This window comes from Cibotium barometz, chromosome 66 (assembly GCF_041138505.1).
Source record: "Cibotium barometz isolate CiBa-2024 chromosome 66, ASM4113850v1, whole genome shotgun sequence".
NCBI classification, from domain to species: Eukaryota; Viridiplantae; Streptophyta; class Polypodiopsida; order Cyatheales; family Cibotiaceae; genus Cibotium; species Cibotium barometz.
In genome coordinates, this window is record NC_141111.1 from 6,945,083 (window position 1) to 6,963,253 (window position 18,171).

General features: G+C 42.9%; 1 protein-coding gene and 1 pseudogene across 2 annotated transcripts in view; both read right to left on the bottom strand.

The window, feature by feature from the left end:
- Positions 1-6,466: 6,466 nt before the first annotated feature.
- The window catches only part of LOC147602706 (protein ACCUMULATION AND REPLICATION OF CHLOROPLASTS 6, chloroplastic-like), a 54,918-nt gene continuing 43,213 nt past the window's right edge, over positions 6,467-18,171 (bottom strand). Inside the window, exons 5-6 of one of the 2 annotated variants that reach the window (XM_086797583.1) lie at positions 7,170-7,303; positions 6,467-7,066 (exon numbers count right to left, since the gene is read on the bottom strand). In XM_086797583.1, coding sequence (XP_086653709.1) covers positions 6,776-7,066; positions 7,170-7,303 — 425 coding nt within the window. In that variant the 3' untranslated portion in view covers positions 6,467-6,775. Of the gene's footprint in view, positions 7,067-7,169; positions 7,313-18,171 lie in introns of both variants that reach the window. The other variant, XM_086797582.1, reaches the window with a different exon arrangement.
- On the bottom strand, positions 9,700-10,735 carry LOC147602707 (uncharacterized; annotated as a pseudogene).

Below are 18,171 nucleotides of genomic sequence, written 5' to 3' on the forward strand. Positions count from 1 at the left end.
TAGGCAATTCATCCTAGCTTGCTGCCACATGCTTTTAGAGTAGTGGGGGATCATTTTGTTGGTCCATTACAAGCGTCCATCCAAGGTGTAGATATGGACATTGTTGCTTTATAGCTTGATCATACATCCCCTTTTAGTATCCTTTTGGTGTATCCGTCTTTGGGATTTGGTGTAGAATATTAGAGACACCATTTGTTAACCTCATAAATGGGTTAACATATCCCCTTCCTGATGTCGATGATTGCATCCTTGAGATTTGAGTGGAAGACTTTGTTGAGGGGAGGATAGAGAAGCTATGTTATTGTTTGTGCAAATACATTGAAGAAACACTTGAGTACTTAAGAGGATAGCCTCTTGTGGTGGCATGCTTTCCCCTTATTTTAGGACTACTGTCAAATGAACTTTCTTGGCAGCACATGCTTTCCCCCTATTATAAGACTATTTTCTTGGTGGCATGACACCATTTGTTAACCTCATATAAATGGGTTAACATACCCCCTTCCTGATGTCAATGGATCACACCTTGAGAATTGACTGGAAGACTTTGTTGACGGGAGTGGAATCCACACTTCAGTATTATTGTCATAATATCCATAATCTTATCCCACGAGTGCTTTTGGAGTTCACAGAGGGCTTTGTTGGGCTTCTATGGATTTTTGTAGAAGAGCTTGGCATGGTACCCTCTTTCCAAAGTTATAAGATTTGCATTATGAGTGTGGCTTGGCTGGCAATGTAGCTAAATTGGATTGCTATCCTCATAGTAGCATTTGAGCTACACGCAACTATTTTTCGACCCATCTTCTAATTCCTTAAAAATAACTATAAAATGATTTTTTGGTGCATTTATCTACTTCGTTGGAGCTCTCTTTTTGGCATCATCTTGCTAGTATTTTGTAAAACATTACTGGGCTTTGTAGGAGGTTAAGGCAATGTTGATGATGAAGCTTGGGTTTTCAACAAAGGGGTTTGTGTCAATATCAAGACCATGTTCATAGATTTACCTTTATCAACTGGAGAGATGACCTTTAATGTTGTCATGGACGACTTAAGGATTTTTTCAAGAGTGGTTGTATTTATATTAACTTTTTGGCGATAGAAGCCTTTTTCTTCTTTGTTGAGGTTGGTCAAAGAGGGGTACTCCAAACATGGCATATTCACATCCATAGTGAAATCAGGATGTGAGTATAGGTTGGCCTAACAAATCAGGATGTGAGTATAGGTTGGCCTAACAAATCCCACAATTCAAAGGTCATGAGATTGTTTTCATGCCATGGATATATTTGAGCTTGTATTGTTTCTATTTCCATGAGCATACCTTAAATCCAACTTTGATTCTCAAGAGCTTTTGATCGTAGTCAAGAAATAAGTGTTTCAATTTGTTCAAGGATTTCTCTTCATGCAAGAGAATTATTGTGATTTATTTTCTTAGGTGTTTCTAAGGTGATAGCTTACATGTATTAATCGATTGAATACCACACATTATCCATCCAAATGCCACACTAAAGATGATTCTTTCTTTCCATTACACCTTTTTTTAAGGAGTGTAGGCAGATGTGAGTTGATGGTGATTCCATGGACTTTATAAAAATCATTGAAAACCTTTGTGTTATGCTCACCTCCTCCTCTTAAAGACTTGAATTGCTTTCTAAATTTATTTTCTAACTTTTCTTTGAGCTGAAAACACTCAAAATCTTGTGACTTGTGCTTTAAGAAATACGCCCAACACTTCATGAGTAATCATCAATAACGTAACATAAAATAATGAATCTCCATAAGATTGAGTTGATGACATGGTCTCTCCAAATATCACTATGAATCATGTCAAGCACTCCTCTTGCTTTATATGCATCATGCTTTGGAAAAAGAGCCCTTGATTGCTTCCCCATCATGAATGGCTCACAAACAATTGAATTCATTGTTGTCTTTAAAAAAGCAAGAACCATACCGTGTATAATTGGAGGTTTTCATAACTCAAATGCCCAAACCTTTCATGCCACAATTGACTTTTGTCATCCTTTGAAGGTACCAAAGCATTGTTGATCCTCCACAATAGTGTCAACAAGCTTTTAAAGCTTTCCATCATTTCTCACACCACAAGAAACATTTCTAACATTGTCCTTTATGTCCTTGTTGATAAGACTCAAACATGTCTGGAAATTTGGCACATGCATGCTTTTTGAATTCCTTCGTTGGATAGAAAGAATCCTCTACAAAAGTGACATCCCTAGTAACAATAATCTTCTTTATGAGAGAATTATAGAGATGGTAACCTTTTCTTTCAACACTACAATAAATAAAAATGCAATTCACTGCCTTGTCATTGAGAGCTTAGTTCTACTTTGTGCTTGCATATATGCATATGCCAAACAACCAAAAACACTCATGTGTTTAACCTTAGGTTTTCGATTGAACCAAGCCTCATAAACAATGATAGTCTTCAACACTTTAGTAGGACCCTTATTCAGCACATAGGTAGCACAAAGAACTACTTCTATCCAAAACTTGTGTGGAAGTTACTCACCTTTAACCATGCATCTAACCATCCAAAACTTGTGTGGAATTTTCTCACCTTTAACCATACATCTAACCATCTCCATGAGAGTTTTGTTTCATCTCTCAACAATACTATTTTGTTGTGGTGTATAAGGAGTTATATACTTATGCCTAATGCATTTTTGTGCTAAAAAATCTTTGAATACATTGGACATATATTCTTCCCCGTCTGAATGGAGAGTTTGAATATTTAATCGAGTTTCATTTTCAATCATGGCAACAAAGTGTTGAAAAGATCTTTGATTTTCCTTCATAGCAACAAATTGTCGAAAATAAGAAACCACCTTTTATTTTTCCTTCATGGGGTAAGACCAACCATACTTGCTATAGTCATCAATGAATGTAACAAAGTATAAGTTTCCTCCCAAAGAAGAAATATGCACATTGAACCACACATATCACTGTGTATGAGCTAAAAATTTTGATTAATTGTATCTGCTACATTCTTTAGGAAAGGGTGGCAAGGATATACCCTTCACAAACATATCTTGGCAATGGATCAAGTTGAAGAAGATCCTCTTATATCCCATGTTGCTTGGCGAGAAAGTTTGCAAGGATATATCCTTCACAAACATATCTAGTGGATCAAGTTGAGGAAGATCCTCCAATATCCCATGTTACTGTGCATCAAACCACCAATAGAAGTATGGCCAAACCTAGCATGCCACAGTTGGGAATCTTTCATTGTATTAGAAGTGTCTGCCACCATCACACTTGTCATACATGTCCAATTTGTACAAACCATTGGTGGTTAACGATACAGTAAGCACAATCTGTTTGTCAGGTTCTTTGTCACGGATAATGTATTTATCATTTACAAATTCAACATTAAGATCCTCCCTTACTATAATGGGCAAAAAAGGCATATTCTTTTGAATTCCTAGAGCAAAAACTACATTTTGAAGACAAATATTCTTACCACTTGTAATGTGAGAACTATCTCACCAATACCCTTTATGGGGTAAGAGACATTATTAGCACAGACATGTAACAGTGTGACCACTTTGTTCAGTCTCCATATATTTGGTCAAACTTCATTGAGAGGTTGTGCGCTTAAAAGCACCACTATCAAGAAACCAATTGTCAGAGACAATTGCACTCAGAGATGCATCTTAAAAATGGATATAACTACAAATAGCCATTAATGAGAAGTCTTCATGGATAATAATATGCAGAGTCCTCTTTCTTGGAAATCTGATTGTCAGAAGCACAACTGCAAAACCCTTGTTGGATTCCATTTTCTTCTTTTCCTTATTTTGAAGTTTAAAGTAATTTTCAATTGCATGGCCAAGCTTTTTGCAATACTGATTCTTTGGCTGTTCGAAATCACCCTTATCCTCAAAAGTTTTTTTTGGAATTGGTCTTCTACTTAAATTTCTTTCTCTTATCCTTAGGCTGCTAGAGCCTAATCACTGCTAGAACTCTCAGAAACATTCTTTCTCCCACAAACAATAAGTGATAAATAAGAGACACTGCACTGCCTCTTAATGAAAGATGGAGAGAAGTATTAAAACCCATATAAGATTTAGGCAAAGATTTAAGGATGATGTTAATCATATTCTTTTTAGGAATGACTTCACCAATATTGAGAAGTTTCTCTCTCGTGTAATTTTATTAAATGTTTATTCATGGATCTGTTTTCTTACATATTTTCATTATCAAGTTACCTTCTAAGAAAAGTAATCATTGCATATTTTTATTATCAAATTACCTTATGAGAAATGTAATCTTTGTATCATTTTTAGCATTATATATAGTTTCTAGAGTGTTCCAAGGAAGCATGGATGTTTTATAAGAGTGAATGTGCGAAACAATAGATCTTTTAACTGATAAGGCAATCGATGCCAAAGCTTGACCATCATGTGAATCCCATCTTCTTTGGTCAAAAATAATTTAAGGAACTTGATGTTGGGTCTATTTGCCCTCGCCCTTTTGAGGACTAGTAAGATCAATTGTGCCAAGATGGAGGTCATCTCACCTACTAACATGTCACCACTAACATAATCCAATAAGCCCTTTATAACAAGGATATTTTTTACCATAAGACTCCATAAGAAGTAATTTGACCAATCTAATTTATCCTCTTTGGAAATAATACCAAACAAATCATTTGTAGAGTTGTTGGCCATACCTAATTGTTGGTGAATTTGAGAAGGAAAGATGCAAAAAGTAAGCTTGAACTAGAATCAACTTGGCGCTAATAAAACGATCTACAATCTTCTTAAAAATTTGCTAATAGAATTACATGATCCTTGAAGGTGGAATCAACGGATGATCCAAGAAAGTAGAGTCAAGCAATCCAAGAAAGATGAATCAAATGGTCCCAAAAGGTAGAATCAGATGCTCCTAAAAATTAGAATCAAACGGTCACATACGTGGAATCGCCGAGGTAGGATCACCGGAAAAGGATCACCATGGTAGGATCATTGAACAATCCAACTTTTGAAATTGCTTCAAAAAGTGGAATCAAGGGATCCAACAAAATGGAATCATCAAAAAGTGGAATCAACCAAAAAGTGGAATCGTTGGAGTTAGATTGCTGAAGTAAGATCGCTTATGGAACCAAGAATTGTTTCCATTCTAAAACAAGAATTGTTCACGATCAAAGAGTGGAGTTGGTCTATCCAAGGAATCAATGATTTAAGAGTTAAATCGATCGATTATAAATCCTGTAAATGATCATAAAATTTGGCAAGGATTGCGTCTGAAAAAGATCCAAGAAACGCGCGATTATATCCGCCACATATCGCCAACGGGTGAAGCAGTGGAAAGTGGCGTATTGTTGGCATGGTACTTGTTGACAAGTCTATATCCTAGTCTTGGTGATAGCTTCCACTTCTCTTTAGGCCAAAGGGGAAAGATGGAAGTGAGAGGGGGATGAGATTTCTTAGTATTTGCTCAAGTTCTTGACTAGCAAGCTAGGAGTGCATGCTCAGAATGAGGTGGTCTCTGGATTGGTCAAAGGTAGCTCCCCAAGCTAATCAAAATGGGGGTTGTCCTCGGTGGAAGTCCACATGGTAACGATATTCAAAGGACAAGAGTTGTTCATGTTAGCACTGATGACGTGTGACTCCTAGAGTATGTTGGTATCTCATTGGAAGGTTTGGAGCGGCACGTTAACATGGATGCATGCATGGAGAGATTCTCTAGGATTACTGGTTGGAGAGTTCTCAAGAAGGAGCATCATCGCCATATCTACATCTTCACAACCATGGAGATGAGAGGGGGTGTTGGAATGTGTGGGGCATCTCCATTTGTGAGCCCTCAGGGAAATTCGAGAGCACCACGTGTGTTTGCATGGAGATAACAGAGGACAAGTTGCTTAACAAGCATGTGAACACCCGCTTGAGTGTATGGCCCTTTGTATGATTGCCGTGGAGATTCTGTTGCTTGGGATTGAATAAATTTGTGATGAAGACGTGGGTAGAGTCATGTTGTCATTTTCTTTGTTTGTGGTCGCATTAATCTCGATTTCTGCACGTCTATAGTAAATACATCACCAAGCATCTCTAATCACTATAGTGCTTCATCAATAAATGTTCTTTGCATATCAATGACGTTCTATGTGAGTGCCACAATGTAAGTAAGCACTCCATCATTAGTGCACATATTCCAACCCTTAATTGTTCAGGTATGCCATTTCAATTGATACACTGACAGAGTCTCTTATCTACAAGAGCCCTGGTTGATTAGGAAGTCTGAAGTACACTAAAAGACAGCACCCTTGCTGTGCTGACGGACCAAATCACTGAGGCAAACACCAAGAGTCCTTAGTTTGATGTTTGTGTCCTACAGTCTTTGCTTGGATTGATGCTTGCTTTGCTAAGTTACTCCCATCTTCTAACTTGTACAAGTGTTTAAGCATTGGCATTGCTGCTCCTATTTACAAAACAATGAGGTTTGCACCTGGCTCTTCCTTAAACGATACATATTTTGAATGAATGTAGCCATAAATACAACAATCTGCAGAAAGAGAAAAAGGAAACCTGCTAAAAGATTGATTATTGAGTAGGCAAAAGCTATGCTGCAGTTGCTGACTGCTACAAAAAAACCCCTTGGCTTGACTTGAAAATCTATCAGCTTATTCCATTACTTTTGCACTTTTCCAATGTTCATTATGACTCTATAGCTGAAAGGCTAACAAAATGCAGGGCCCTATCGTTTTCAGGTGGATTGCCGCTATGATGAAGCTTCAAGACCTGTTGCATGTAGTAAGGAGTTCTCAAGAACGCAGAACAGCTCCAGAAGTTATTTTCCACTCACCATCAATGACTGCAAGCTCATATCGGGTGGTGTACGAGCTGTGGTAAGAATCTGTAACTTCACCTCTTTTCTCATCATACAAGCTTGCCGCCTCCCACAATGTTGCTTCTACCATAGCTTTTTTCCCATCTGTGCTTATGGTCACACTGTCTACGTTCAGATTGGTTAGTTTGTACTGCCAGTACCACCCATTTTTATGCACGTCTCTTGCACGTTCACTCCAGCTCTGCAACATTTGTCCATCCAACACCTTCAAAAGCAGTCACACCAAAGTGAGATCAAACATGCAGTTCTTGCACTTTCAAAAGCATGAACGCCAAAATCAGGTAATTCTGAATGGAATAAAAGTGCACCTTAGAAAGCTTTTCAACAGCATGATCTTGACCAAGTGCGTGAGATTTGATAGCTTGCCAGTTCCGAACCAGATTTTCTGCAATCTGCGCATCCATTTGTGGTACAGCCGTTTGTCCAATACTCGAAACCAAACCTGTAAGACCTTATAGACACGAGGCATAAAATTTTATGTGAGCCTAGTCCCAAGTTCCAACTCTTTTACTTACATAACTTGGCACTAGCACTGTCAGTTTTGAAGCATTTTGTTATGGCATGAAACACTCTTGATCATGAATCGGATGGAAACTATGGCACTGTGACTCATGTTTAAGAAATGGGGGGAAGGAGTATACTCAGCCCCTAGTATTGGACCAGCCACTTGCAGGTGAAACGTGCACATTCATGCCCTTCACTCTATAATTCTATTCTTCATGCTCCTGCCTAGCCCCACATGGGTGCCCATAGGTGCCCAAGCTTGTGCTAGGGCTGCCTGCTGCCTTTTCAGCCATCTTGTGTTCACTTTGCAGTTCCCACCTGTTCAATTATATCCTGGGGACTACTGCCGTTTGCACAAGAACTTGCAAGAGAACAGAGGAAACACAAACACAAGCACACTGACAATACTCTTGTTTGTGCAAGAACTAGTAAGAGAGCAGTGGAAACACAGACACAAGCATACATTCAGTTTTTACAGCATTATGATGGGATTGTCATGATGCAATCAAAGTATATACAGAGACTGTTGAAAAGGTTTAGTCTTGAGGATTGTAAGCCTATGGCTACACTACTTGAGACAAAAGCCAAGCTAAGCATTCAGGATTTTGGAGAGCCTTTTGATCAGACATTATATCGCCAGGATGTTGGATGCTTGATTTATCTATGCAACACGAGGCTGGACATACTTTCGCTTTTGAGCTCCCCCATGTGTGCACCTGTACCTGGCCCCCTTCGCCGTCACCTTCCACCCTCTGTGCGCAGCAACACCCCCCCACCCCCACCCCACTGCCCTCCCCCCCTGTGGTGCCTCCCACCTGAGCTTCCCCCCTCCGCCGCCTCCTTCCTTTGTGCCGTCTTGTCCTCCTGTCTGCCTCCTCGCCATCCCCTTCACCTCTTTCTTCTCCAGACCGTGAGCCGCCCTACTTCCATTCCCCCATTCATTCAGCGCCTCCGCCTCTCCAACCTAATCCTCCCCTCCCCCCCAACACACACACACACACACACACACACAAAAAAAACCCCTCTTCATCCTCTCCCTGGACAAGTGCTTGCAGCTTTCAGGCAATTTATCCCTTAGGCAAGTGTCGGCAACTTCTGGTCTTCGAATCTCCAAGAGGACTCCATGGCAGCCGCTCCATCATCGCAGACCGCTCTAGAGATGCGACTGTTGAAGCAAGGAGATGGAGGTCTGCTTCTGAGAAAGAAAGGCAAGGGACGGCAACCTCAGTCGCGGGCTAAGATTGTGGGTAGCCGCCGGCACGTGGACAGCTCAGGGACCTGTTTTGTAGGCAGGAAACCTTCTTAGCGAGCCTGGAAAGATCACTGATATTCATCCCTTGGGGCATGGATACTACGAGGTTGAGTTTGATTCACCTCCAACAGTGGACAGAGTCATGCAGCTGAGCCCCATCGCACTGCGTACAGCACAGACCCTCTGACTAGTGTCTCGGGCTTTCCCGTGACAGTTTGCTTCCTAGTCTCATGAAGGAATACCTTTCTTTCCTGCCTAGGGAGACCCTGGTGCAAGAGAGTAGTAGACCACTTGCCAGAGGCGGAACCACTGTCAAACTTCCAAAGCAGAGCGGTGCCGCCAAGCTGGCAGGCCATATAAGGATACAGTTTTGTCAGAGAACAGTTACCAGCATTTATCTAGGCAGCCCCCCACTGAGAGTGACCCCCCCTCCTCCCCCTCTTCCGGGGCCAAGGAAGCCACCACCGGCCCCCCTTTCTAGAGACCATTGCCTCATCACGATTCCGCTCCAGGCATCCAGATTCCCGCGAGGCCCTATAACCCTTGAGAGCCTTTGGCGGGCCCGACCCCCCCCCCCCCCCCCCCCGGGCGGTGCTGGGGCAGCCAGTTGACTACAACTTCTTCTGATGCCTCCCCGTCGAAGGAGCCGGTATTTTCAAGGAGACCGTGGCTCCCATTTATATGTGTATGGTTCTACATCACTCCAGGTCATAGTTTTTCCATACGGAAAACGCATACGGGTCTAGAAGTATGGAAAAAGTATGGTTCAGACCCCCAAAAAATTCCATATGTCGAATACCATACAACACCCTAAATTTAAGGAAAAACATGCTACATATGACATAAAAAACCAAAGAAACTTGAAACTGCAGAGATTTTGGGATTAGAAAAAACATAAATGATGTAGAGCCAGAATACAAACTCCGGACTTTATATTACATGTATGATCAATGATGTAGCATGTTACATAAGTAGGGAGCGTGGAGTGGGCAAATGCCAAAATCTGTCACCTGTAGGCTAGGGACAAACATGAGGAGGTCCAACCCTCAAGAAACTAAATAAAACATGAGTGGAAGCGAGCAAAAACATGGATGATGGAGTGCTAACTGCTTAGTGGGCAAGCCGCAAAACCTATAGACTAACTCCTGAGCAGTGACTCGTGAGGAAAAACATAAGTAGGAAGTGGACAAAACATAAGTAGAGAGTGGAAGAGTAGCCCTAAGCCTCATCAAAGCTCCCCTTATCCTCAGCATGATCAATGGGCTCCTCATCCTCATCTGCAAACTCCTCCTAATCATCATCATCATCATCAAACTCATAAGCCTCAGTAGCAACTGAGCATGATGTCTCAACATGGCTAGAGGATGGCTGGCCATCTGTAGAGGGTGGAGCAATCGAAAGAGGCTCCAAAGCCTCACCTGTCTCTGCAATAGCCTCTTGCAAATCTTGCAAGGCAATCAAGCGCTCCTCATCTTTTTCTTTGTTAAGCATTTCCAATGTGATCTCCGTTCTCTCATAGCCTCTTTCTTTGATCTTGGAGATGAGCCTCAAGTTTGTGTATGAAAACAAGCTTCTCCGTATGAGAAGGGAGAAAAGCTTGTTTCTTCTCTCTGTATGAATGAGAGAAAATGTGCTCCAATTTCTTTCACATGGGGAGGCACATGTGCCTTGAGAAAGCACCCTAAGTGCAAGAGCTTGTAATTTGGGTGTGCAAGCCCCAAATGTCTCCCACCATTTCACACCCTCTTGCATTCTTTTCTCATCTTTTGCAATGGGACGAGCAAATGTGCCGCTTTCTCGCTTATACTCATCCAGCTCATCGCTGAGATCTCCATGCAAGGCCAAATCACCCTTAGTGTATTTCTCCAACAATGTCATCCATCCATCATGCACCTCTGAGTCACTATCTTGCTCTTTTCCTTTCCATACACAGGGTGCAAGATATAGCCCACAGCATGCAATGGTGTGTGGATCATTTCTCATCTACCAATGCATAGCTCTTCGATCTCTTTCATCTTACTGGTCTCAATGCCTTGCATGTTTTGCACTTGCTCTACCATACGATCTGTAAGCTCATACATGAGGCCCATGGTGGCTCCTTCCCTATCAGGCAAGCGGAGAATCTTCAAAATGGGAGCGCATATCTTGACAATGGTTCTTGCCTCTTGCCAAAAGATGCAAAGAACACAATGTCTGACACCTCAATTGCCTGAGGGGTCTTTGATGCCTTCATTTTTACAAATTTATCATCAGTCATCAACTTGTGCACACCTTGCATACATCTCTCCTCCAAGAGAGTAACCAGCATAATAAAAAACTATGCAAACCGAGTTGCGGAAGGCTTCACCAAGTCCTCGCTGAGTTTTCTAAACAATGCCAACACTGTGGACTTCCTAGTGACAAATGTGACAACTTGAGTTACTTGGTATAGCACTTTCGAGACCCAAGAAATTTTACCTATGTCCTCAAACAAGAGGTCCAAGCAATGGCATGCACATCTAGTGTAGAAAATGGTCGGCCACTCCTGTTCAACCAATTCCCCAGCCCCAACGCAATTAGATGCGTTATCCATGCATACCTACACAACATTTGTTGGGCCAACCTCAATGATAATTTGCTTTAAATGCTGGAAAAAGCTCCCTAGACTTGAACTCCCCAAATGTGTCCATAGATTTCAAGAATACAATGCCATGAATGGAGCATGCAAGAAAATTTATAATAGGCCTGCGCCTAGTGACTGACCATCCATCAAAAACAATGGTGCATCCATATTTTTTCCATTTCTCGCGCACACCCATGATCTCATGATCAATGCATTTGACCTCATCCACTAACTCAATGGTGTACAAGCAATGGTAAGATGGAGGCACATAAGGACCGGCATGTCCAATTGCCTTCACCATCCCCCAAAAAGTAAGGACTCGTCACTTTCCAATGGAAAATGTCCTCTACATAAAAGAATCTGTGCACTGCAATGGTTGCTTGCTTTCATGCTTATACATTCCATGCATTTGCCAAATCTCCCTTCCCTTTAGACATCTTTCTCTTCTTACATGATGACCCAACATTTGCACTACTGCTGACTTGTGTACTTCCCTGTGTGTCCATTGATGAGGACCCTGCACACTGAGTGTACACATCTTTAACCTCTTCTGATACATTTGCGTGAGGCCCCACTGAAGGCAATGAAGGTGTTAGGATTAGGGTTTGGAGATGCTGCAAACAAGCGTGGAGAACAACAGAGAGGGAGAACACGACTTCAGTATAATGCTTGATGAAAAGTGAAGTACAATAGCCACATAATAGTGACCCTAAAGATATGTGTTCACATGTCCGGCCATAAAATGTGCCGGGTGGACCAAAACACCTATAAACTGCATATAAGTGAAACTGAGCTAAACTGGGGAAAAAACCTCCACTAACTGAAGTAAAAAGTGCCCCAGTAATCTACTGATGATCACTAGCACTCCTCTGGGTGCATACACAGCGTAAAACCCAACAAACCCCCCTGGAGTGATATGTGATCACTGTACATCATCCACCAAAAGGAAACAAATTCAAAGCACTGCAGAATGCTTCAAATTTTGGACGTGGTAATGCCTTGGTGAAGATGTCTGCCACATTCTGATCTGTAGGACAGTAGATCAGACTGATATCGCCTGCCTGGAGTCTCTCCCGAACAAAATGATAGTGAATCTCAATGTGTTTCGTGCGAGCATGAAACACAGGATTCCTGGCCACAGCAATGGCACTCTGACTATCAGTATAGATAGGTGTAGGCTCCTCCACTGAAATATCCATATCAGTCATGAGACGACGCAGCCAAACACACTCAACAGTAGTAGTGTAGGCTGCTCTGTACTCTGCCTCACAAGACGAAGTGGCCACTGTGGTCTGTTTCTTGCTTAGCCAAGAAATGCATGAAGAGCCAAGAAAGAAACAATTTCCACTAGTGGAATGTCTGGTATCAAAATCACCAGCCCAATCTGAATCACTGTAAGCGTATAACTGCATGTCACCCCCCTCAGGATAAAGCAATCCAAGAGACAAGGTACCCTGCAAATAACGGAATACACGCTTCACAGCTTGCCAATGTGACAACCGCGGGCTGTGCAGGAATCTGCTCAACTGAGAGACTGCATACTCGATATCTGGCCTTATATTACACAAGTAAATGAGGCACCCAACAGCCTCAGCATATGTAGTGGCATCAAAGGAAACACTGTCATCTTGTAGTGACAGTTTCATCCCAGGCTCCATAGGAGTACTAATAGGCTTGCAATCCTGAAATTTAAACTTCTCCAGAAGTTTAGCAACATAACGTGATTGCAACAACCCAATGCCTCTGTTATCCTGCACAAACTGTATGCCCAAATAGTAATGTACAAGCCCCAATTCAGACATGTCAAATGTCTGTTGCAGTATCTCTTTAAAAGCTGCAATTTTGTCATCATTTGATCCCATGAGCAAGAGATCATCCACATAAAGACTGATGACCAGCAGATCTGTCTCTTCTTTCTTTACATACAGAGTGGCTTCTGATGGACTGTTCACAAATCCCTGAGTGAGTAGAAAAGCATCTATTTTTGCATACCAAGCTCGTGGAGCTTGTTTCAAACCATACAAGGCCTTTTTCAGCCTGCATACCTTCCCCTCATGACCATGTTCTGCAAAACCCATGGGCTGAAATACATAAACTTCCTCCTCGAGGTCCCCATGTAGGAATGCAGTCTTTATGTCCAACTGGTGAACAACCCAACCACGATGTGCAGCCAATGCAATGACACACCTAAGTGTCGACATACAGGATGTAGGAGCAAATGTCTCCTCATAATCAATGCCCTTCTTCTGTGCATAGCCCTTTGCAACTAGACGGGCTTTGTACCTGTCAATGGATCCATCTGCATGTCTTTTCAACTTATAGACCCATTTAGTACCAATTGCTTTCTTGCCTTTGGGCAGATCAACCAAATCCCATGTTTGATTCCTTTTAATAGAATCAAGCTCATCCTGCATGGCTTTGTTCCAATGCACATTATCTCGTGCATCCACAAATGAATCAGGCTCATCATCATCCTGTAAACTGGCTGCCATAACCAGATTCAAATCCATGATGTGTGCATGCTCATTGGTCCTTGTCTCCCTACGAGTACGACCAGCAAGAGGACCCTCTAAATGGCTGTCCTGTAATGTCCTCAAATACCATCTAGGTATGTGTCTGACCTGTGGTGCCTGCTGTCCCATATTTGGTTCAGCTTCTGGCTCATTTTGCTGCTGAATTTCTGCACCACCTACATCATTTGCTGGCTGTCCTGTACCCTCATTAGTTGGATCACCAACTGTGGAATGAAATTCCATAGGTAGTAGACCTTCAAACACATCATTTTCAGCCTTTTTTGCCTCATAACCAGCCATGGATATTTCTGATTTTTCATCAAAAATCACATCCCGACTAGTGAATATCTTCCTGGATAGTGGGTCATACAACCTGTAGCCCTTGCTCTCACGGCTATACCCAACAAAAATGCATTTTGTGGCTTTATCATCCAGCTTCCTCCTCAACTCTTTGGGTATGTGTGCATATGCAAGACACCCAAAGATACGAAAATGCGATACAGAAGGCTTGCGGCCATGCCAAGCCTCAAAAGGAGTAATAGAAACCAATGCCTTTGTGGGACATCGATTCAAAATATGACAAGCACACATGACAGCTTCCACCCAAAAGATATGTGGTAGCCCTTTTGCCTTTAGCATACATCTGGCCATCTCCATGAGTGGCCGATTCTTCCTTTCTGCAACCCCATTCTGCTGTGGAGTGTAAGGAATAGTATACTGATGTTTTATACCTCTACTCCCAAGAAAGGAATTCAGCATATGTGATATATTCCCCCCCTCGGTCAGAACGGAGAGTCTTGACCTTGCATCCTGACTCTGTCTCAGCAAGTGCTACAAAGGCCAAAAATGCATCATATACCTGTGATTTCTGTGTCAAAGGATAGACCCAGCATATACGAGAGAAGTCATCAATAAATGTTGCAAAATAGAAGCAACCACCTAATGACTTCGTCTGCATGGGACCACAAAGATCACTGTGTATAAGCTGCAACTTTGCAGTTGCTCTTAGAGCCTGATCACGTGGGAAGGAAAACCTATGCATTTTTCCCAAAATACATCCTTCACAAATGTGATCTGGAGGCTTCTCCATGAGAGGTAGATCTGTAAGCATGTTATGTCGCTGCATAAGCATAAGACTACCAAAATTTACATGCCCCATGCGAGCATGCCATAACTCCGCATCAACCATAGCTGGAGTAAGAGTGAATGCATTATAAGCAGACTGATCCACTGGCTGAAATGCATCCAACTGATAAAGTCCATGACATAATGTACCAGTAAGCATCAAGGTCAAGGCATTAGCTTTGTCTCTGACCATGCATTTATCATCATCAAAGTGGACTTGCATACCACAATGTGCTAAAGAAGAAATGGACAACAAATTCTTCTTTATCCCTGGTACATATAAGGCATCTGTAAGGCGGAGAATGGAGCCATCAATGGCTGTGAGCTGAATCTCCCCAATGCCACGAACTGGATATGAAGCATTGTTGGCACACTGAACAGTTTTGCCAACAGGGGCAGGGCCAACATGACTAAACAAATCCCTGCGAGATGTGATATGTTTTGAGGCACCACTATCAAAATACCAAGTACATGCATGCTCTGTCATACTGAGTGCCTGTGAAGACCAAGAGGCATCATAGCTGCATGTATAAAAACAGTAATCCCTGTCCTCAACAAAAGAAGCAGTCTCTGGAGGAGCTTTAGAAGCATCATTAACAGACATCCCAGCTTCCTTTGCCTTCTCTTTGGCAATCCTCTTCCTACATTCCGTGATGTAGTGACCTGGCTTCTTACAGTAATGACATTTGCCCTTCTTCTTGGGCTGTCCATCACCTTTCTTGGTATCCTGTGAAGAACCACCATCACCTGAATTTTGATTTGAACTCTTTGGCTGAGTTTTTCCTTTCCCCTTTTGACCTGTAGTAAATGCTTGTTCAGCATTTGTGTTCATATTCATATTCTTCCTCATTTGCTCCTCTTGTAGTAAGAGAGCAACAAGTTTCTGATACTTGAGGGGTTCAACAGCATTCCTCATGCTGAGGTTCAAAGAGGTATGAAAAGCCAAGTAAGATCTTGGCAAAGAGTGCAAGATGGTGGACACAAGCTGTGTCTCAGGAATAATCTCATCCACATTGATGAGTTGCTCTCTCAAATCCTACAGCTTGTTTAAGTGGCTAGACATATCATCTCCTTCATTCATTTTTTGATTTTCCAGCTCTCTTTTCAAAAATGAGATCCTAGCCTCATTACGAGCAGCATACATCTGCTCCAAAGTCAACCATGCATTCTGTGAAGAGCCAGCTGAACGAATATGAGGTATAATGGACCTCTGTACTGACAATGCAATGAGTGACAAAGCTTGTGCATCCCTGGCATCCCATGTCTTTTGAGCATTTGTTCTTTGAACAGGCAATGGCTGTCCTGGAGCCTGTACCTGTTGTCCTCGTCCACGAGCACCCCCTTGGGGAGGAGTCTCTGGAGCCAATGGACCTGGACGTGGTTCATCACCACTAACAAAATCCCAAAGACCTTTTGCCACAAGCACATTTTTCAGCATAAAACTCCACAAGGAGTAGTTCGTGCCATCCAATTTGTCTTCCTTAGACAAATACGACTTTGCTGTTGATTTGCCATTATGCCTACGCACAATGTTGTACCTGTTTATCAAAAAACCCAATAGCAAAAACCCTGAAAATAACTGTACTCCACTGAATACAGTTCACCCAAATATGCCTGCACTCTCAATCCTCTGAATGTGCAGCTCAATGCACCAATGACTGAGTAGAGCAGCAAATGGCGTACACAATGCCAAAATGCCCCAAAAATGCCCAAATTTGCTGCACCCAAACTGTGCAAAAAAACTGTATAGTTCTTTGCTAGAAAGTCTGCCTGTATTTGCCTGTAGATTTTCACAGAGAAAATAAAAGTGCCCAATATTCAAATATGTAATGCTTACCACTACTGTGCTGAGCAGTAGTAGAGTCGACTGTACTGTGCAGGTACACAGCAGCTACAGTCGCGGTGCTGCACGGAAGTAGGTACAGAAGCAGGGCGAGCAGATACAGTTCCGAAGCAGGTAGTGAACAGGTACAGAACACCAAATACTGCTGGTCGCCTGTACTGACAGCTGTACGGCTTGTCTGCGCAGGTGTGTACAGAAGCGCTGTCTGTGTACGGAGCAGGCAGTGCTGTACGGTGCTGGGCGAGCAGGTACACGTCAGCTGCTGTCGACTGTATGCAGGTACAGTACGGGTACTAAAGGCGGCGCTCACTTGTACGAAAGCACAGATGAACGGAGCAGTACTGTCCTGCGCAGGTTTGTACGGACTGGTGCAGGTACACTGTACGGAGCTGTGCGATTGTACCTTTAGTTGATGGAAACAGGCGATAACATGTACGGAGAAGTGCAATATGAAAGGTAGTGATACCAAGTACGGGCAGGGCAAGGGCAAGCCTTCAGAGCTCTGATACCAAATGAAGGCAATGAAGGTGTTAGGGTTAGGGTTTGGAGATGCTGCAAACAAGCGTGGAGAACAACAAAGAGGGAGAACACGACTTCAGTATAATGCTTGATGAAAAGTGAAGTACAATAGCCACATAATAGTGACCCTAAAGATATGTGTTCACATGTCCGGCCATAAAATGTGCCGGGTGGACCAAAACACCTATAAACTGCATATAAGTGAAACTGAGCTAAACTGGGGGAAAAAACCTCCACTAACTGAAGTAAAAAGTGCCCCAGTAATCTACTGATGATCACTAGCACTCCTCTGGGTGCATACACAGCGTAAAACCCAACACCCACACCATGGCCAACCAAGCCCAACATGTGTGCCCGAATGCGTAGTGGGCCTCCATCCCATTGATGAGGGAAATAATTGCATTTACAGGTGAATTGCCCTTTCCCAAGAGGCTTCACTTGGGCCACATATTGCCACCTCGGACGCTTGGATCATAGTCACAGGGGACGGAGGAGACAGAGAGCCGGGACGCGGAAATGCCATCCCGAAACGCAGTGGCCCTCCAACACAGATTGGAGACGGTCGGGACATCTCGGGCATCTGCGTCACCAGGGGACGACGTCCTGGGAACAGCGGAACGGCGTTGCCTTGTCGGGGACGCGTCTCGAACGAACGGCCGGGACGTTTTTTCTCGCCATTTTTTTTCGCTGGTTTTTTCGCCTTTTTTTTTTTGCTTTTTTTCCCGCCGTTTTTGCCGTTGCTTCTACCCGTTTGCTCCCGTTGGTGGCTGCGCCCGTTTGCTACCGTTGACACTGTGGCCTGCTGTCACCCGTGACCCGCACCATGCTTGGAGCCGCCTATAAGGCTTGAGCTCTCCTCTCTCTTTCTCCCACTCTCTCTCTTGGCCAGACGCCCCACTCCCTCTGCCCACCCGACTCCACTTTCGAGAAAGATGGACAGCTTCTATGCATG